The sequence below is a fragment of the Anopheles ziemanni genome, chromosome 2, assembly GCF_943734765.1.
Source record: "Anopheles ziemanni chromosome 2, idAnoZiCoDA_A2_x.2, whole genome shotgun sequence".
NCBI classification, from domain to species: domain Eukaryota; kingdom Metazoa; phylum Arthropoda; class Insecta; order Diptera; family Culicidae; genus Anopheles; species Anopheles ziemanni.
The window spans coordinates 59,887,380-59,908,307 of NC_080705.1; the positions used below are offsets into that span (position 1 = coordinate 59,887,380).

Sequence of the window (20,928 nt, forward strand, 5' to 3'; positions counted from 1 at the left end):
TTATGCTGCTCGGCTGACGAGGTGGGGGTTGAAAAGCCATTCCGGGACGGTACCCTTCCAGTTTTGGCGCACCCCAACGCGCGCAGGGCAAAACCGGGCGGGCGTGAAGGTGCAATACTTCATCAAATTCGAGCACGCCGGCTCGATAATGGCTCATTAATCAGGCAGTTAAACTTTGTGCAAACCACCCCGGCCGAGACTGGGCGGGCGCCATCGGAGTCATAAAATCGGTTTTATTCTCCGCAAAGCCGGGCAGTTACATCCGGACATTCGGGCGAAGCAGGAAGGCTCCTTAGCTGAGTTGCCCTTCCGGGCTTCAGTGGTTGGGAAAGGTCAACAATTACCGAGGCCCTAACGATGCGACGGGCGTTACAAGATTACAAATTATCTTACAAAGTCAAAGTTATCGACCAGGAAACAGCTATTTAGGATGTTATTGAAAATGTTATCACGCATTGCAGCATGGATCATTTGTTAGAACACCAATTTCAGATGTAGATAGTATTGGTTTCTTTTTATGTTTTTGATACCCATGATAATTTCGTTATGCTTTCGATACACTTTTTTTAGATAGTTCTTCTAGGAAATGATAATTTTAAATATTTTGTTGAACTTATGCACAGTACCTGAAAATCTTAACAAACTATCTGGAACTGCTAATACCGTTCACTTTGTCCTTTGCAAATCAATTAGCAAAAAGGGAGGCAGAAATCTATGCTCTTGCTTGGCAATTGCTAATAAATAGTAAATCATTCATTATTCCAGCTGTTTTTAAAAGATAAGAAGTTACCCTAGCAAATGAAAGATAATGAAAAAGTTGCCTAGCAAATAAAGTTGTTCTTAGATATAGAGCAATCTGAAAGAAATTATTCGAAATAAAATAGTTTTTTAACTCTTCAATTCTTATCAGGCTAGGAACTAACAAGTTGATAAAGCTAGGAAATGTAAACAGCATATTATTATTATTTTGTATATTAAGAAATATCATGAGCTATGTTAAGCCCAATTTATTGTTTGCTTGATGCCTGCAAACGTATAAAAAAGTAGTGAAATTCAAGTGGATCAGAAACTGTAATACGAACAAGTAGAGTATGTCTCATGATACACGATATAACCCTCTACCAATCTTTTAAAGTGCATTTTCCATGTAAAGTATAATTTTAAAACTGACATGAGTTTTTTTTCTGGATTAGGCAATGTTTTAACGACACATTCCCCTTAATAATCACAGACAGCTGTTTGGCTTTAGGAGAAAATGAAAAACAAAATCCTACTCCACGAAATAAAGTAAAAACAAATCTACAAAAAGCTCCCTGTCGTGGTCGGCCCCTTCAACGTACATTCACGTTCGGCCCACTCGAGTGCGAGGGCGGAAAATCTTTTAAAAATCTGACGCAGTGTCATCTTCATTTTCCACCGGGAGCCCATTTCGTGAGCAGCGCAAAAACACTAGAAAAGGTCGCAAAAAAAAAAAATACAAATGGCTAGCATCCAAATGGCGGTGCGATAGGATGCCAGAACAGGGTCCGAGATTTATACACCGGGACTCGGGGAAAACCGTCCCCCTCGTGAGTTGGTTGGAAAACCCATCGAGAAGGCGAAAAGTTACGTACCCGAGCGGCAAACGGGACCTCGGTGTGACCGTATAACCATAACCTATCCCAGACGATAAACGATATCCCCACCAAAACGAGGACAAATGGAGAGAGGGAGCGGGGTCGCTTTTCCGAAGGACGAACGGTGGAAGAAAAAAAGGCTAGCCGAATCGAAATAGGCCGCAATGCCAACGTTTTGACTTTGGCCAAGGTTTGGCCTCGGTTTCCCAAAGCTCACCGTGAATGAGATGCAGAGAGATGTGTGTGAAAGGGAGAGGGAGAGCAGGTGCGGTTTGGGAAAAAACAGGACACACTTTGTATTTGATCCTAGTGTATGTTTGGGCGTGTAGGTTGGCTTTTCTGCGTTTTCAACCATTTGTCCTTCCGGTGGAGCATCACTGGGCGTCCTTGCCATCCACCCCAAAGCCAAACCAACCCCCCTTTCAAGCGACTCTCGGAACTTCCGGTTTCGCTCACCATCCCTGCACTCCTTGAAACCGATCTCCAAACGGTGCCGACCGAACTCGAGGCGGCAGATAAGATCGGTGGCAATCAGGTTTAATGAATTTTTTGACCATTTTCTGCCCTCTATCTTTCTCCCACTTCGATGCGGGTGGGTGGTTGCAAACAAACTCCTCCCGGTGTGATCGCCATCTTGCTTGACCGGTTTGATGGGGAGATTTAGTTTCTTGCCGTGCTTTTCGTTCCTTTTTTCGTTCCCATTTCGTCCGATTTAAGGCTCGCGCATTTGCATTCGGACACTTTCGGACGTGGCGTGGCGTGGAACCACAGGACGACTGGTGCCGGGTCGATTTGCATAAGCAGCGAAATGGACTGAAAACGGTTCACGCGGCGATATGGACAACAGCGTGGTTCGTATGGTTCGATACGATTCGGGCGAAACATGAATGAAAGGCAATTGACTTTTTAATCTGGTACATCCTAAAACGTCTTTCACCTGGTTCTACGAAATTGGATGAACTGTGAATTGAACTGGCTACGCTCTTTTTATGCCACTGATGGAAATGGAATGGAGGTGGTAGATCGGAGGAATTTCAATCGAAGAGGAAGCATAGAAGAACATGGTTTCTGGTATTGCTGTTAAGATAAATTAAATTTTACATCTAGAAGTATACTTAGTCTAGACACCAAATCGTGAGTTTTAGTTAATTGGAAAAACTTCAAAATTACCTTCTCGTAATTTAAGTTGGTACAATAGTAACTAAACAAATGTCATACGGTTGGAAGATGGTCCAAATTTGTAAGCTTTAATACAAGTACTACCCGTTTGTAATATAATATTAAAAACATTTAAGATATTGTAAAACTGACTGATATTACAAATCTTTTCAATTGTGTGGCAGAAATGGAGCTTAAGTTCCGTCTGATAGTATTTAAATTTTAACAGATGCAACATCTTGATGAAAACCGAAATTTATTTCATTGAGATGCAAATAAATCTTTATTAATGTTTCAGTATAATATAGTACAGCCTTGATCTACACCAGGGGCCGGTTCGCCAACTGATTTTATTGGGCCAGCAAGAGAATAGTTTATCCTCCATTATGGATAAACAAATGCTGAACAAGATTGTTTATTTTCGAAACATTTTCGTCCGTTTTTGAAGCTGTGTGGCGCCCAGAACGAGGTTGACCTCAGTTTCACTTGGCCATCTCACAAAATCGCCGAAAACACTAAAACCGTTACACTGAAAAAATTCTCAAAGACTAGCGGATTCACTCACAGAAATTAAACTTTGCATACTGATCAAAAACATGTTAAGCTTTTAAAAAAAAATATTGAACCCGTTCCCATTTTCCCCTTCTTCCCCCTACAACCCGATTCCCGGTACTTATGGGTCCCCCCACGTATACCATTAGTTTTTCCTATTGTGCAAAGTTTGATTCTTATTATTATAAAACTTTGATAATATAATCAAGAATTCGTTGCTCTTAGCAACGCAGCTTAGTTAAAAGTATTTATTACTTGTAAACATTGTGTGTGTGCAAATTTAATTGATTTGGACTTCTATCAAATTTTTTCTGGTAGAACCCTGATAGCTGTAAAGAAAACTATTTTGTTCAAATAAATTTGTTCCTAATGTTTCTTACTCGCTAATTTGGTGCCTACCATAGAAGATGGGAAAAACATACTTTTCTAACCATGGAATCTAATTGAATTGAATAAATCACTTGGAGAACCCCTTTAAGTACAACCCGGTTTTGATTTGCCTGCTGTTGAATCCCTTACAGTACCACAGAATTTGGAATTAATCTCACGCTGCTACAGGCCCCAGACACCCTTTTAATTATTTTTTAACAACCTTCAACCGATTGCTGATTCTAATGCTCAACCGACGTACAAACGTAGCGATATATCGAATGGTTTGATGACCACTGTTAATGGCGCCCTCCCGCCCATCACCATCAATTATTCCGGACGTGCAGCAGGCAAGGTTTTGTCTTAGCAATCCGAAACCGGGCCCCAAACCCTTCCCGTAGGGCCTTAATTGGTCCCTGGAGTTCGTTGGGGCAGATTTTCCCGGAACAAGTACGAAACTTTAAGCACAAATCCGTAAGCCTGATCATGAAGCGTAACGTGTCTGGACTTCTGCCATGTAAAGCTGGGCGATTCGCATGCGAAGCTAGAACGAAGTCCCTTTTGGGAATAGGGCATAAATCAACCGTTCAATTCCGCCTACATTTGCATCCGTGGTGAAGTTATTTGGTTATTGGCCATAAAAGACTATATTCTTGAAGAAAATGTTAACTCACTGATTTATTTGGAAATTCAATGGTCTCCTTTTATGTTTAGGTATGCTGCGGGAACGGGTAATATGGAATGTTTTTAGTGGAGTTTCTAAATACTTTAAATGCTTTTAGTAATAACAGAATTGCCAATATTCGTTGTACAATTATTTAACTAACAAAGAGTATCGGGATTAAATCAAAATACATCTTCTCCACAATAGTAAAATACATCTTTTTAAAACTACATGTCGGATTTTGGAACTGCACTTTGTGTCGAGGACAACATTCAAATTAATATATCCTAATATTTCACAAGATGATTTCAAATTAGAAAGATTAGATTAGTTTTCTTTTTATGCATAAAGCCAAGGGGGCTAAGTACTTTAATTTTTTTTACTTGTCCTGAGGTGGGTTTTTTCCTGGGATCAAATTTTCCCACTCAAACCTATCGACTCCTAATCAGGAATTCTATATTAAGTCTGTCAAAGAAAGAAACTTAAACTATAATGTGGAAAGATGTTAGTCGAACCCATTAGTATCTTAGCTATTATCACAACCAGCAGCGGCTCTAACGGTTAAGCGGACTAAGCGGCCGCGGGGGGCCCCGAGCTGTCTGGGGGCTCCAAGGGCAATGTGGATCACAAAGACAATAGCAGCATTCAAAGCTGGATTTCAACAAATCAAGGAAGCGTTAAATAAAATAGTTACCGCTGAAAATGAAAAACAGGGGACAATTTAGGAAGCAAAATCATTGTTAATAAAAATGTCCAAATTTGAAATTTATTTAATGACCATAATCTGGAATAGAATTTTACAATGAATGAATGCGACCAATAAGTCACAACAATGAGTAGAATGCGAAATAATAAAAGCGTCAATTTTACTTCGATCTCTCACACATTTTGTTAATAATTTCAGAAATAATTTTGATGAAATCGAAAGGGAAGCTACAAGACTAACTGCCTTATCGTTTGATTCGAATGAGCGAATTCGGAAAGGAACAAACAAAAATCTGAATGATTTCAGAGTCAATACCTTCTACATCGTTTGCGATAATATACTGCCCAAATAGCTCAAAGAGCAGACAAATACGAAGAAACCATTGAACCGTTTAAAATATTTGTTGACTTGAATTTATCAATAGAACAAAAACTACAATGCTGCTAAAAATTAAAAGAAGTTTACGCAAATGACATTAATGTAAATGATTTGGAGGATAAAATCGAACAATTTTTTTTTTATTAGCTGATTAACCCGATTTCATCCGGGTAGAAATAATTTCCAAACAAAATAGTGTTTTCATTCAATATCTAGATTTTTAAAAACTTAAATTTTGCTGAAAATACTATTTTTTAGTCGACCAAACCATGTTTAAATACATTTTGCATTCATTATCTAAATGTGCTTCCAGCTTAGTGAAACCATTTAAAATTAATCAATTGAAGCCAGTATGAGAAAAGTTGTGCTTAAACCTTAGTTGGACCACGACAACAGATAGTTGACGTTCTGCAGTCCATGAAGATGGTAGCCCCTCTTACCCCTTCCTCTAGAGCGATGAAATTTTATTACACGATGACTACATATTTATGTATTATGTGTACCAAATTTTGTAAACTACATGTCATAATTGGAGGAAGGGTGGTGGGAAGGAGGACATTCGAAAGAATAATAAATAAGCAATGCTTCAGCCAAGTTTGGTACAGATAGACTTAGTAGATTTTGCGTTGTATGCATGTGGGTGGGGTGGCCCGCATAGGTGTGGGGCCGAGGTCTAAGCCAAAGTGCGTTAGTGTGGTATGGAACGATCAGAATTTTCCACGGAGAACAATTTTGTCAGTATCCATTTAGATGCAACTTAGAGCTCTCTTTCTGGTTTCAATAATTATGCGAGATGTCTCAAATATCGTGTAGTGTAGTTAGCATAATTTTTTATCGAACTCCTAGATTGAGTGAATTGGAATTAGTTATTTGTTAGTAGCAGTTGATATTGTAATCCTGGTACAGCAGCTTGAGCGAAGTGCGCTACTAGCATAGGTACCCATCGCTGCATAAGGACGCGAATGCGCAGGCTAAAATCGATTAGTTCGACAAGTTCCGTTTTGATTCACTATCCTCCAGTTTTGCTTCATACATAGTTTGTGTTCTGAATCGTGTTTGTGAATCGATTCATACATATTGGTTACTTCATTTTGCAATTCAATTCAGAATTAATTCATCTCACTCCTTTTGAATTATAAATAGTGTAAAGACGGAAGTAGTTTGATTGAAACCGATTTCTATGGTGCATTGCTCTTCTATCCTAAACTAAGCTCTCTGATCGAAGAGTTTATATGACCCTCTTTATGGGGTAAGGGCACCTATACCATTTTATAATGATTCAATAGCCGGTTTGTATAATCTGTGCATAATTTCCTTTATAACTGGGTCACTAAATGGGTGTGTGGTATTTAAAATCGTTGTTAACTGCTTCCGATCGCGAATAATCGGGAGTCTACTCTTTGTCTCTGCAACATGTTAGCGACCAACGAGGGACGTGTTGAAGCTTACATCGTAGTTCAAACGTATTTTCGGCACACGAATAATGTTTAATAGACTCATTGTTTGTCATGATCTCTTATTTATTTTACCATTAACAACTCACAACTAATAAAGAATGAAATATACTTGTTTGAACGTTCTTAGTCACCTAAATTGGTACTAAACTCTTAATTCACACACATTACTTTAATAAAACATGATCTACAAGCTACCCTCCAGGCGACTGTCGATACTACCGTTCCACTGAACAATACCTGAATTACTTTTAGAGATTTAAAAACAACAGTCGAGTGAAGTAAGAAATGGAAATGAATGTAAAATGAAAAAAGGTGCCGAGTTTAGATGAAGGTTATTTTCGTCCGCGTTTGGTTGACCTGCCACACGTTCAGCTCCTCGTACTCTTCGATGCACGAGTCCACTTCGTCCGGCTTGTAGCCCTTGGTGGTGCACCGTTCCATAATGTCGGCCATCTTGACCGTCTTATTTTCACCAGCCAGCTCCCGGACGAGGGCAAAGATTTTGTCAGATGTGTTTTGTACGCTGCAAAAGATGCAAGGAGAAAAGGGTTTTAGTAGACGATTTGTTAGCTGAAGTTTTGTCACATAACGGAAAGGTTCTACGTACTGTGTTACGCGTTGCTCCGTCTGGTTCAACGAATCCTTTGACATTTCAAGCAAACGAAGTGCCTCTTGGACGTCATCCTTGTGCACCGTGTCGGCCAACCGAAGCCGGGCCAGCGCAGTCGAAAGGCGCAAGATTCCGAGCAGATTACGCGCCGACGTGAACGTCATATCGCGACTGTTCCGTGCCTCTCGGCGCAACTCAACGTACGCATTCACGATGTAGTCCGACAGTTCCGGTGTGATGACGGGCATTTTGCGCTTGCAGAGCGCAATGTACCGACGGATGAGCGTCATGTCGAGCGTTTTGATGCGTGTTGCTGGCTGCTTGCCGTGACTGTGCACGTACGTAATGTGTTGAGCCAGTCGCAGATCGTTGTCACGGTCCGGTTTGTCCTGGATGAGCCAGAGCAGATCGAAACGCGACAGCAGTGCCGCCGGTAGCTGAATGTTCTGTTCGATCGTGCGCCGTGGGTTGTACCGACCGTAGGCCGGATTGGCGGCGGCAAGGATCGAGACGCGTGCATTCAGGCACGTCATGATGCCGGCCTTAGCAATGGAAATGGTCTGCTGCTCCATTACTTCATGGATCGAAACACGATCGGCATCGGCCATCTTATCAAACTCATCGATGCAGCAGACACCCTGATCGGCTAGTACGAGGGCACCACCTTCGAGGACCATTTCCCCGGTAAGCGGATCCTTCATGACAGCCGCCGTAAGTCCGACGCCGGAAGAACCACGTCCAGTGGTGTACTGGCTGCGTACGGCAAGGCGATCGATGTACCCGAGTAGCTGCGATTTAGCTACACCCGGATCACCCATGAGGCAGATGTTAATATTGCCACGAATCTTCATACCATCCGGGCTCTTGTCGACACCGCCAACAAGCAAAAGAAGCAACGCTTTCTTCACATCCAAGTGACCATAAATTTCCGGCGCAAGGCTGCTCGCAATGCGCGTATAGAAATCGTCCTTCGCCAACTCATCTAGCTCTTCTTGCGTCAATTCGTTGCTTAGCTCGCCATCGTCCGATTTGTTCAGGCAAATGATACGATGTGCGTCGACAAACGTCTCACTCAACAACCCAGAAACGACGGCTCGGAAGCCCGTCTTTTGGATTGGTAGAAAAACACCCGTAATTACCACATGATCGCCCGGTTGGGCTTGACGGGTCGTTTCACCGCGACACATGATCGTCAGCGTACGCGGAATGTGTCCCACCGGGACCTGATCGCTGTGCTCCTGGATTTTAACCTCCTGGAACTTGACGAACTTGGAGCCGCGCGTCTGCAGGTACAGCCGACCGCCAGCCCTATTAACCCGACAGTCCTCCGATGGGCAGTCAACCGTTGGCTTGAAGCTCATCGCAGCCACGGGCTGGTACGTCTCCGAGCCACAGCGATCGCACGTGTAGGTCGCCACGGTCATCATCGGTTTCACTTCGGTGCAGCGCGTCACGATGCCACGCACCGTCACCAGCTTGCCGATGTGTTCCGCCTTCACATCGCGAATGGACACCGCCTTCGAAACGCTCGGTGCCTTGAAGTACACATCGTACCGCTTCACCAGCTCCATCGGGATGGCGTTACGTGCGTCCCGCGCGTCATTGGGATTGTGCAGCCGGCCCTGCATCATCAACCGATGCTCGATGAAGATGTCCAGCGTATCCTTGCACACCGGGTCGCGCTCTTTATACGACGGGAGAAGCTCAAAGATGGCATCCGAGAACATTTTCACGTAGCGACGCGCGTTCGCCTGCACCGCTTCGGCCAGCTCATCCCGGAAGCTGACGAGATCGTCCAGATCGATCGTCAGTTGAATCTGTTCTCGGTGCGCGATTTTCGTTATCTGCCGCGCGTACACAAAGTTTTTCTTACCATCGTCTTCCTCACGGTAAAACTCCGCCAGAAAGGACTTGATAGTTTCTGCAAATCCCAAGCGCGTACAAACGAAGGAAAGATACAATTCTGTTTATCACACCGTAACGCAAAGTATACACAATATAGAACATTACCTTTATCAGCAGCGTAATCCCGTTGCATTTTTATACAGAAAGACAATAAATTGTAACACAAAAACGGAACTAAACGTAGAAACTCTTTAGATTACGCTCAAAATAACAAGAAGCAAGAGAAGCGATGCCAATTTCCAAACGAACAGCTAATAATGGCGTTGTTATTCGCGCCAAATTGTGACATTCGAATTGTTGAGCCCAAGGTGTAGAGACATCTATTCATCCTGGTTGTCAGCTAGCGGTTGTAGTTTACAGTTTGATCAGTTTCAAACTAACTTAAACTTAAATTTCCAGTACAAATGTCGGAAACCGTACTTCAACACTTCGTCATAAACGCCTGATACGCCTGAGGAAATGATCTGTCAACTGGTAGTCGGAGTTAAGGTGAATATAAAGTAATATTGTATATAGTCACCTTGGGCGTAGCCACGGCAAACGAAAACAGGGAGAAAAAAGAAGACAAGAGAAGAAAATTTATTTGCCCTAAACTTTGTGTGTGCATCAAATTGCTCCGCGCTTCTGTGCGTCAGTATCATTGAACAAATATTTCCAGCGGGGAAGATAATTCGCAATCCTCTTCTGAGCGCTGGTGAGTGTACGAAGATAAATTAGTCTGCAGCGATCCGGAAGCCTCTCGGTTATTTAACCTTCAGGTCTACGACCAAAAATACCTACGTTAACATACGACCGCCTACCCGGGTAGGCCATACGTTTTGTATGGGGGTTTGCATTTTGCTGTGCTTCAAAGCTAATATCTTTTGTTCTAGATGCCGTAGTGAGTTGAAATTTTCAGTAATGATACTTAAGAATGTTTTCTAACACATCCCATTCAAATAATAATATTAAAAATTCGATAAGTAAGTAATTTTTTCATTCAAATATATTTTATCCCATAGATCTACAATCGCCAACTCTGTAAACCATACATTTTCAATAAGTTATTGTGTTTGTTTATACTTCTTAAGTTTCTGGTGAAGTAAATTCTTGGTGCCTTCAACATTTTTGCTTATAAATTGAAATTTCAACGATGTAGAAATATTTTTCTATTAAACTTTACGTTTTGGAAATGTTCATGTTCCTCAGTAAATTCAGTGGCATATCTGGAGGAAATTCTTCATTATACATTGTTACAACTGATATTTAAGCCTTAACATTTTAAAACTTAGCTCATATACATAAATTCGATCGTTTTGTTTCAAACGATAACAGTTTCTTTTGTATTTAATTCAACCCGTTGCATCATGATTTTCTTGCAATTAATAAATTATTATTTTGTGTAGCAAATTATGAAAGTTCACCTAGAATGCTTTCGTTGCCGCTGTGTGGTCCAAAATGTAGCATAATTTGCATATTTGTACATCGTCTTCGAGTTTATCTTATTACTAATTGTTCGAGGAGTTCGAGGAGTAAAACAGTTTTTCATAGTGTGTCTTAGATAAATTTGGATTGTTTTCAATATAAATATAAAAAGAAAAACCCGAGGGGCACCTCCTTTCACCTACTGGTGGTTTGTCTTGGTACAGAAAAATATAAACTCTCGTACAAAACGTATGACTTACCCGGGTAGGCGGTTGTAGATTTAAGGGGTATAAATAGAAAAATGGTGTAAAAAAATACTTAGAATAAAAATAAAAAGTCGGTTTTCGGCAGAATGATAGAGAACATGTTGCTTGAGGCATTCCAGGAATTTCGAGTCGATATAACTGTTCAATTCGAAGTAATTGCAAAATAAAAGCGCAAAACTTACCCAGGTAGGCGGTTGTAGATCTGAAGGTTAATATCTCGCTGATGCTGTTGCCTTGATTCCAAGGGAAAAGGTCGACGACAACAAGAGGTGACGAAATAGTGCAGGCAGCTGGTGGAAGTGAAGCGTAGCGAAAGTTGAGCAAAGGAAAAAGTTAAAAACGCAATAGTTGGCGAAAGCACGAACGAAATAATCACGGATTACGGATAGCTATCGGTAAGATTACCGACGTGTTTCTACGAGTTGCGACGCGTATGACATTCTAGAAAATCGATACTCTGCTTCCGAGACCTTGTGTTAGTCATCAAAAACAGAACGGTTAATATTTTGTTTTGAGTCGTGGCTTGGAGTTTTTTTTTTAAATACTATTTTATGAGAAAGCGATGTATCCAAGAGGGAACCGAATGATTAACGTGTTTCAAACATTTTATGGAACGTAAAATTTAGACATTCACGATAACAACAACAATCACATGATGAAATGCAAAGATAAAAGAAAATCCCCAAACAAAGCAATCCATTTAGATAGCCAGCTCATCAAGAATGGGACCAGAAACAAGTGTGTATCAAAATTTCCTTGTGTCTTTTCTTGTCTTGTAGATCCAGTACAAAAGCGGAAAAGAAACCAAAACAGCAGCATCAAAATGCCACCGACAAACAACCGGCCGGATGAGCTTCCGCCACCAAAGGCCGACTTCAGTGCGCCGCCACCGTATGAGGCGAATGATTCGCAGGGCGATAACTATTCACAACAGTCGGTCCCGGTTCCGGAACTGACCACAAAGCTCCCAACGTACGAGGAGGTGCAGATGGAGAAGATGATCAACCATGAGCTACCGATTCCGCCGATGCAGCCCCAGATGCCACCGCCACCGCCCAGCATTACCTCGATGGGTATGGGCCGCGGACCGGGCGTCCCGGGTGGACCGCAGGTCACCTTCATTGCCATCGACGCGGACGGCGAGAACATTACCGCCGACAATGGGCTGCTCGGTACGGACATTGTGTTCGTGACCGCCTTTTTCATCGCGTTCCTGTTCAACTGGATCGGGTTCCTGGTGCTGACCTGCTTCTGCCACACGATCGCCGCCCGCTACGGCGCCCTGTCCGGTTTCGGGCTGTCGCTCGCCAAGTGGACGCTGATCGTGAAGAACTCGACCGATTTTGCGTCGCACGAAAACTCCTGGCTGTGGTGGCTGATCATGGCGTTCGGTTTCCTGATCTGCGTCCGAGCGTTGGTGCAGTACGTGAGCATCAAACGGACCTGGCGTCTGCTTTCCTCGTCCGCCCAGGAGCGGCTGCTATTTTTCTACTAGATTCCCCGCCTGTCCTTGTCTACACGTAGCAATGTTTCGAGGAAAACCATTTCCATTCTACTTTGTCGCAGAAGTACGTGCATGTGGCTATCACATCACAAGAAAACGGGAAGGGAGCGAGAAAAGCGGGAAAAGAAAATCGTTAAGATTTTTATCATATCGTGTGATTTTCCGTGATAGATGTTATATTTTTCCCCATACATATAAAGTAAATGATTTTTAATCGTCTTCTTTTGAACCCAAAATCTCCATCCGTAGATGGAAAATATTGAAACCATTTTAATGTGTCCCCGAGAGGCTTCGGTTTAACTACAGAACCAGATCCGGGCGATGCAAACCGCAGACGGTAGCACCACCAAATACACGCTTGTCTAAACGTTTATTCAGGGAAAGCGGAACCATATGTGTTGGGGGCCAGAAGGCGCAGCTATGTTACCCTGTAGATCATCGTTGTGGTTGGATACTTGTGTTTGTATGTTGTTTTCGTTTCGTAGCAAAGGGCTGAAGGGATTACCATTAGTTTTGTGATAGCAATCAGTAACACATCTTCGCCACATTAATCACATCAACACTAGTTGTGTTGGGAAGCAAGCGTCATCCTCCATGAATGAATGTTCGACGGTCGGTGTTTAATGTTGCACGATCCAAATAGGCTTGCCACAGCCATTGGAGTATTTCCGTTTTCCCATTCACTCCAACCGAAAACACTTTCCCCCGATTGCCACGGAAACGGGATTCGCAAAAAAGGCATTCCTAAATGGTAGAATTACGTTCGTGTGCACACTTTAGTTACGTGCTTGTTGCTTCCGTAATACTTTGCTGTTATTTTCGCCAAGGGTTTATTCATTTCAGTTGTTAAATCTTTGATGGGAAATTTATTTAATTTAAGGCCATAATCCGACAGTTGAGTACGCAACGGAAATGAAACAAACAGGAAGGTGGGCGGAGGGCCAGCGATCCTGATTGTGTTGCATTGCAAACATAAAGCTAACACAAAACACCCGGGAAATAGCATCGACAGCTGGAGTGCAAAACATAAAGAGAAACCATATTTTTATACTTTGTAAATAGTTTGTAACAACGAGCAGTTTGGGCGGGTGAGAATAAATGGAAGTTAACGTATGCTGAAGGGAAACAAAAAAAAGCCACTTGCAGCAACTTGCAAACTATGCATGGTGAATGTAGGGGATATAGTAGTAAGGAAAGTTGACCGGCGCTACCAGGAGATCGTGGATTGGCACAGCAAAAAATTGCTTTATCGCATTATGAAAGAATACATCTACATCTACACTACTATTAAATGAACAAAAGTAAAATTGTAAAAGTATATCTCAATATTGTGAAAAACGTAAAAATTATAAATAAAAAAAATAGTATAAACTCATGGTGATCAAACTTCTTTACGCCACATGGCAGGAGAACCTAATGCTTGCTACTAGTCTGCTCTACTGCTTACAAAATGTTTTGGTTCTATACCTGTTGTAATCAATATGGTTAAATTGTGTTAAAACTCTTGTTTTTTGTACCAACGGTTTAATATACGTTATGATGGAGTAGCGCATGTAGTCGATTAAATTTGCTTGCAAACCATCAGTGGCGTCCCAGAAGAAGCAGAGGAAAATCTTCCTAGCCTAGAAGCGGGAAATTTTAGCTCTATTTTTGATGACATATCAAGGATGTAAAATAAAACTTAAATTAAGGGAGCGGTACTTGTGGACATCTTGCAAATTTACCTGGTAAATTGAAACATAACAATTGGATTTTTCGTAGACTCCGGGTTAAGTGTAATTTATGTAATTATGTTGATTTTAACGGAATATTGCCAGCTGCATAAGGCTAGTCTTTATAGACATTCTGTTATATTTAGTTGCTAGGCGACTATTAGGGCTTGCTTGGTTAAAAAAACTGTAATTTTCGGTTAATTCGAAACGTTCACGTTTCTTATCACAACATGAGCTGAAATTTGTTTGGAAGGTTTCTTTTTTTTATTATCTTTCAACCTCCATTTACACTTTCTCCACTGTCTTCCTTTCGCAATCATCATGTGCCGAATGTTGACAGTCACTTGCTCTCCATATCAACAAAAATAGAAGATCGTAGTAGCGGATGACCACCTCCACCCCCACCACGACGACATACGACCGTTCGTCCCGCTTACTTCTTCTCCTTCTCCTTGAACTTCTCGTCGCCCTTGCCACCACGGATACGACCGGTACGACGGGCAGCAATGAGACCGACCTTGCGACCCGGGGGCGTGCCTCGCATGACAGTCGAAGCCTTACCGATGTGCTGATGGTTACCACCACCGTGCGGATGCTCGACGGGGTTCATCGCCACACCACGCACCTTCGGCCAGCAGTTACGCTTCACCTTGTACTTGTGGTACGCACGACCGGCCTTCAGGATGGGCTTGTCGATACGACCGCCACCGGCAACGATGCCAACCATGGCACGGTTGGCCGACGACAGCACCTTCTTGGCACCGGACGGCAGCTTCACACGGGTGCGCTTGGTGTCCGGGTTGTGAGCGATCACCGAGGCGTAGTTGCCCGAGGTACGGGCCAGCTTGCCACGGTCACCGGTCTTCTCCTCCAGGTTGCACACGATGGTACCTTCGGGCATCAGACCGATCGGCAGCACGTTGCCAATCTGCAGCTGGGCACGGTGACCACAGTACACGAACTGGCCGGTGTACATGCCCTCGGCGGCGATGAACAGCTGCTTGCGAATCTTGAACTTGTACGGGTCGCGGAAGTGCACGACCGCCAGCGGGGCACCACGGCCTGGATCGTGGATGATTTGCTACAACAAGATACACAAGAGAACAAACATCAGCTGACGTTGTCCATTCGGTCCCAACGAGGATGTACACACTTACCTTCACGACTCCCTTCAGGTATCCATGACGTTCAGCGTAGTCAAGGTGGCGCAGCTTAGGCTGTCCCTTTCGCTTCTTGGTGTGTGCCCGGAAAACGGATCCGGCACCTTTACGCTGTGCGCGAATGACGCGTCCCATTTCGACGCCCTACGACTGCAGAAGAACAAAAAAAAAACTAATATTAAAATCGACGGTCTTCTGGGAGTGTATATTTACACAATCATCGGGTAAAAATCGACACAAAACATGCAGCACAGTTTCGGTTAAACAAATCATATACACTCGGTTCGTTAGCTACCCTGCTTTCCAGGGGCTAGCACCGTGCGATGTGGAAAAACATTGGCCACGAACAACTGATTGCAGGCGATTGAGGGGAAATTCTCCACAACGCACAAATCCCACCGTCGCCGACACTAGTGCAATGCATGTTTATGATAGATTTTTTCCACTAGAAACACTTACGAGGCTTAAAATGTAAATTTAATGATACACAAAATGTGTGTTCACTAGACTCTGCGACGAGCCGGAAAGAAAGAGAGAATCGCCGAACTGTCTAAATGAGGAAATGGCGGAACGCAAACTCATTGACAGATCGAAGATGCGTTCGCAACTGTCAAAGTATGCGTTTTTTTGACGGAATAGCATTACGTTCCTGGCCTCTATGTGCTATTTACGAACCTTTAAAAACTTTTATAAATTTGTGTTTATTATATCATGATACCAAGAGATTTCAACTAACTAATCAGATTAATCAATGGGTTTTAAAGACATGGTTTCAGTTAAGAAAAAGCAAAAAAAAAGTGGTATTAAATATTTGCATGATCTTGTAATAGAGACCTAGAACGTTCAAAGGAAATTTGAATTTTCTGATAAAGCGGTTGGTGCAAGCAAATTTTTAAATTTACTGGAAAATGTACAGTAGAAATTATCCCATTCCCTGTTAAAAAAGTTGAAACATAAATTGGTTAATTTTTAAAAACTTTTAACTGGCATGGACGTTATAAGAGAAGTTATGATGAAAACGAAACAACACTTTATTTAAATGATATTTTTGTTTAGTAGTTGCCACGTGGTTCTACAGGTATAGATAGATTGACGCAGGTTATAGTTTTTTAATGGATCAATAATTTATTCTCGAAATATGTTTGCAACTTTTATAGTTCAATAATAGTACATATAGTCACAGGACGTGCGTACATTTTGTTTATTTGGGATTAGGCTGCAAACTCACAACTTGTTGCTCCTTGTTTGCTTTACTTTCATGCCGCTTCCAGTTTCATAAATCGTGAGAAAATACTTATGATTCATTGGCTTTACACTCTGTGTTTACAATGCTCGGCTAATAAGCCACGGGGTAAAATATGTTCTACCAATTATAACAACATTTGCTAACTAAAACAATTTAAAAGCAAAGGATAGTGGGCTTTTGCCAACTCTTGAAAACGCAAATAAAATTTGATTAGAAAGTGAGCAGGCTCAACACTCGACAGAGAAACGTAGATAACGAGTACAAATGTGTTTACGAATTGGAAATTTAGATCGAACACATCATCATAATAATGATCATATTTTAAGTAAAAACTTTCGATACATTAAACTATTGTCTCATTCTAATGCTAACCCATTTCTTTTCCATAAAGTATCGCCACAAAAGTACGAAACTCGTTAACAGTGCTATGTTGCAGTTCTGTCCAGGCTTTTATTTTAAGATTTAACGATGTGTGTTTGTGCTTTTATCATTGGTGGTGACCACTTTTTCATCGCAAAACAAGCGCTGCAGATAAATACAGGATTTAATGTTTGTATGTTACTTTTGCTTGCTTATGCTGTCCTTCATTGAGAACATGTACAAATGTATTGGATTACACAAATCGATCACATTTCGTTTAAATATTCATATATATATGTCTCCTTGTGTTTGCTGGATGTTTGCTTAGTCGGTTTGGGGTTTTTGTTTTCCAATATTTATTATATTACTCGTACATCAACAGGTTGGTTGTTGTTTGGTTGTTTGCAGTTCATTGCGTTACCTAACATTAGCGGGTGTACGATTTTCACTTAAAAAGATATGATCGAGTTGCTTACCGGGTTTTGGCCAATGAGAAAAACAAAACTAATTGAAAGGAAAATGACCATCACTACATGGTGTCGTAATTCACTTGCCCTCCGAGCACCCAAAATATACGATTTTTTGCATTATTATTGGCAACGTTTGTTGAAGCGAGGCTTTTACTATGTCTCTCAAACCGCTGAAAGTTATTCAAAAACATGGTCGTACAACAAATAAAGAATGTAGGGGATTAAATTAACTTTACGACGATGGGGTCGAGAGCCTCTACTTTAGCGGTTGAGTGTGTATGTGGGTGTTTTTCTTATGTTTCATGTACAAACCCTATGGAACGAAAGAGCGGAAGCTTCTTCCGGCCAGCTTAATCGAAGTGAACTTAAATCTTCATTCATTGCCGATAAAATAAAAGTTTACCACTATGAGCGGCTATAATAATACCTGGAACGGAATTGGGACCACCTTTCATCAACGCCCGCCGCTTCCCACTAGCCCTGTATCTATCACACGCCCTACTCTACACTACGTCCCATGGTTTTTCCCCCGTTTTAGTGTCCAACGATCCCATTGGGTGTGCTGCCGATGGTGGTACTTCCGTCGCTACAACCTGTCGGTCCGTTTGGAAGCAGTTTTACCGCACCCATTATTGCTCCGTTGATCACCGAGTCCTTGTCGGATTCCCACTCGTCGGATGTTTCCCTGCCGCTGCTTTCGTTCTCGCCGGAAGCCTCCGCCCGACCGTTCACCGTGGAGTGGGCACCGTTTAGCGGTGCGGTGTTGGTGAGACTCGTGTCCGTGGTGTTCCCGGTGGCCGGAGCGGTAAGCAGTTTCCCATTCGGTACCAACGGTGTTGCCGGAGCTGATTTAGATTTGAGCATTGTTTGCTGCGCATCGAGCGGTGCAATGTTGGCTCCGAAGGAGGACGGTGGCCGGATGATGGTGGCCGTTGTTCGCTTGGCCATACCGTTGAGCCCGCTCGGTTTGGACGGGGAGGAACCGGTTGGGATGGTTCCGTTCGTTTGCGCCGAGGGAGGTGTCCGGTTGGGGGCACCTTTCGTGTGCTTGGCCGTTCCGTTCGCAAGCACCGGAATGCGATCACCGTTCGTGGGCTGTCGGCCTGTAGCCGCCAACGTGCCAATGTGCGTAGTTCGAACGGGTTTGCTACCGGGCGAAGGGGTTCCGTGGAGTCCGAACGAGCTTAGGTTGTGGCTGGAGCCGAGTGACGTTCGCCGAAGGGCTGTTGGTGCACCGGGCCCTGTCGGGGTGGATGGTGCGCTGCTTCCGGTCATACTGTGCCTCACGGAGGACAGCTGCGTGTAGACGGAGGAGATCTGCGTTTTGGTCGGCGTTGACCGGTTGGCGGAGAACGACGGCCCATTGGTGGTGGAGTTCTGAGGGGTTTGGCCGTGGTTGGGGCTACTACTACTGCTGCTGTTGGCCGCTGTTGGTGTGCGCAAGCCGTTCTTGGGCGTTGTTGGGTGTTCATTGCGACTGTAAGAAATGACAAGTGGAAACAATTAGTGTGGGAAAATAACAGAAAAATCTTAGGGGTACTGAATGAAGTTCGTGGAGGCTGTTGATTGTTTTTGGAAGCATTCTATTTAGTTACACCGTTCACACTTCTAGGTTACGTTCAAGCACCACGTTAGCGTTTGAGTATTACTTGTTACAAACTTGTCAATAAATATAAGTTATTCTACATTTTCATCTTTCTCAGCTTCGTCAGGCTACCTTTTTGTCAATTGCTTTTAATGATTGAATTCACACTATTTCGTGCTTTCGTTCTGATTTCTCACAAAATTGAATTAGGGATATCGTGAAGTTGTGAATCAACAAAATGTATTCCTACTTTATCAACCAACTCTACTATGTTGAAGTTTTGTGTAGACGGGTTCTGCTAAGAGTACCTATAAATGTGTCTCCATTTGGAGTTGTTCACAATTATTGTACAAAAATGAAACGAGCAATCGTGGGCAAAAGAATTGTCTCAAGAGAAGTCTCAAAAACGGATAGAGTTGGATACTGATTTCACCCTAGCTTCGCAAGAAGAGTTTGCTGTTGAGCTTTAAAACACGAAAGACTGAATACTGTTTAAAACTAATAGAACAATTTCCACGATCTCTAGTGATCTCGTATTTTTATATAATTCGTTGTCAAAAACAGAAATCAAAAGAATTTATAAAAATAATCAGTCTTAAAAATAGTATAGTCTTTTGTGTTTCTATTCATTTCTATTCTGTTTCTATATTTCATTCCATATGGATGCGTGCAAGGGCATACCATGAGAAACCTTGAATAAATATTGAACTCATGAACAACTGTTGAACTGTTGCTGAATACTGTTGAAATTTTAAAAATTCAAAAAAGTACAGTTCGATCAGCTGCTGACGGTTTCCTAGGCAATTCTATAGTCTAGTTTAAGTTGCCAATACTGTTGTGGTAATCTAGCTCAAATAAAAGTACACTATTATCAGGAAAATACGGTTACGCCACCGATTTCGAGTTCAGATTGATCCCTTCCTGTACGTTGCATGATGTTATCTACAGTGGTCTTCTTAGTGTTAGTTCATATTAGTAGCGGTGAAGCGGATGAAACATGAAGGAAGTTGAAGCGGCTAAAGTCTGTGCTCATTCAGATCAGATGTATCCTTTTACCTTGTTCAACTGCTCGGGTGAGGCATGGAAATATAGGGAACATAAATATGTTTGCTTCTTTAAATAGGACAAATCCACTCATCGTTATTATCTACACCAAAACGATCAACGATCTACCGACATGACTGTTTCTTTGCGATCATGTTAAAAGAAAACACGGAAAACCGACCAACGGATAAACAGCAAAAAAGTACAGTACGATAAAGCCAACCACATCTCTTCACGCCCGGATTTCGACATCCGTTTGGACACTGGCCCTTCCACCCGGCCCTAGGATCCGTACGGTAACCGGCCCGGTGGCGTTCTTTCCGACCACGTGGGCGCAGGGCAAGTGTCCACCCGGCTGTGCACGAGATGCAGGATGCAGATGAGATTGATTGCACACAGCATGCCTATCGCTAGAATGATATCACAAAGCAGTACCTGTCCCAGTTGCAGTCTGTATGGCCGGTTGTTGTGAAGTTTTGTTTTTTTTTGTTTTTGTTTCGAAGCCAAGCCAAGCGTGGACGGAGGAGTGGGTGGGGGTAGGGACGCGCAGAAGCCACGGGGTGGTTATTATATTTGTGGGTTTTGGTTCGATTTGGTGGAAGATGGAAGATTGATCGGGGATGGTCATGTATTAATCCAGTGTTAGGCGAATGTTACATTGTTAGTTGTTTATGCGACGATGCGTGTTACGATAGACGAATGTTCCATTTTGGAGGATGAAATTTCCCGATGGCCATTACAGTGTGAGCATGTTCCGAAAGA

General features: G+C 42.6%; 4 protein-coding genes across 4 annotated transcripts in view; 1 reads left to right on the forward strand and 3 right to left on the reverse strand.

Annotated features, from left to right (window-relative positions):
• Positions 1 to 6,942: 6,942 nt before the first annotated feature.
• Positions 6,943 to 9,548, reverse strand: LOC131282773 (DNA replication licensing factor Mcm7). Its single transcript, XM_058312314.1, has 3 exons — positions 9,521 to 9,548; positions 7,508 to 9,431; positions 6,943 to 7,423 (listed from the first exon to the last, which is right to left on the reverse strand). Exons 1-3 carry the CDS (start codon positions 9,546 to 9,548, stop codon positions 7,222 to 7,224), a joined length of 2,154 nt encoding a protein of 717 aa, XP_058168297.1. The 3' UTR covers positions 6,943 to 7,221.
• A 427-nt stretch (positions 9,549 to 9,975) lies between these two features.
• Positions 9,976 to 13,354, forward strand: LOC131291272 (NEDD4 family-interacting protein 1-like). The gene is made up of 2 exons (XM_058320463.1): positions 9,976 to 10,109; positions 11,865 to 13,354. Exon 2 carries the CDS (start codon positions 11,909 to 11,911, stop codon positions 12,578 to 12,580), a length of 672 nt encoding a protein of 223 aa, XP_058176446.1. The 5' UTR covers positions 9,976 to 10,109; positions 11,865 to 11,908; the 3' UTR covers positions 12,581 to 13,354.
• A 1,188-nt stretch (positions 13,355 to 14,542) lies between these two features.
• Positions 14,543 to 16,015, reverse strand: LOC131282262 (large ribosomal subunit protein uL2). The gene is made up of 3 exons (XM_058311676.1): positions 15,921 to 16,015; positions 15,459 to 15,611; positions 14,543 to 15,382 (listed from the first exon to the last, which is right to left on the reverse strand). The coding sequence occupies exons 2-3, from the start codon at positions 15,594 to 15,596 to the stop codon at positions 14,735 to 14,737; spliced, it is 786 nt and encodes a 261-aa protein (XP_058167659.1). The 5' UTR covers positions 15,597 to 15,611; positions 15,921 to 16,015; the 3' UTR covers positions 14,543 to 14,734.
• Positions 16,016 to 17,397: 1,382 nt separating this feature from the next.
• LOC131281495 (nuclear pore complex protein DDB_G0274915) overlaps positions 17,398 to 20,928 on the reverse strand; it is a 28,708-nt gene continuing 25,177 nt past the window's right edge. Inside the window, exon 11 of the mRNA XM_058310829.1 lies at positions 17,398 to 19,014. Within this exon, the coding sequence (XP_058166812.1) occupies positions 18,072 to 19,014 (943 nt within the window). The 3' untranslated portion in view covers positions 17,398 to 18,071. The remainder of the gene's footprint in view (positions 19,015 to 20,928) is intronic.

Bases quoted from the DNA above. Each gene is read 5' to 3' on its own strand.
- LOC131282773 (XM_058312314.1), bottom strand. From the start codon at position 9,548: ATGCAACGGGATTACGCTGCTGATAAAG. The intron at 9,432-9,520 runs GTAATGTTCTAT...TGGGATTTGCAG, and splicing joins GGATTACGCTGCTGATAAAG to AAACTATCAAGTCCTTTCTG. The intron at 7,424-7,507 runs GTACGTAGAACC...CATCTTTTGCAG, and splicing joins ACGGAGCAACGCGTAACACA to CGTACAAAACACATCTGACA.
- LOC131291272 (XM_058320463.1), top strand. From the start codon at position 11,909: ATGCCACCGACAAACAACCGGCCGGATGAGCTTCCGCCACCAAAGGCC.
- LOC131282262 (XM_058311676.1), bottom strand. From the start codon at position 15,596: ATGGGACGCGTCATTCGCGCACAGCGTAAAGGTGCCGGATCCGTTTTC. The intron at 15,383-15,458 runs GTAAGTGTGTAC...ATCTTGTTGTAG, and splicing joins ACCTGAAGGGAGTCGTGAAG to CAAATCATCCACGATCCAGG.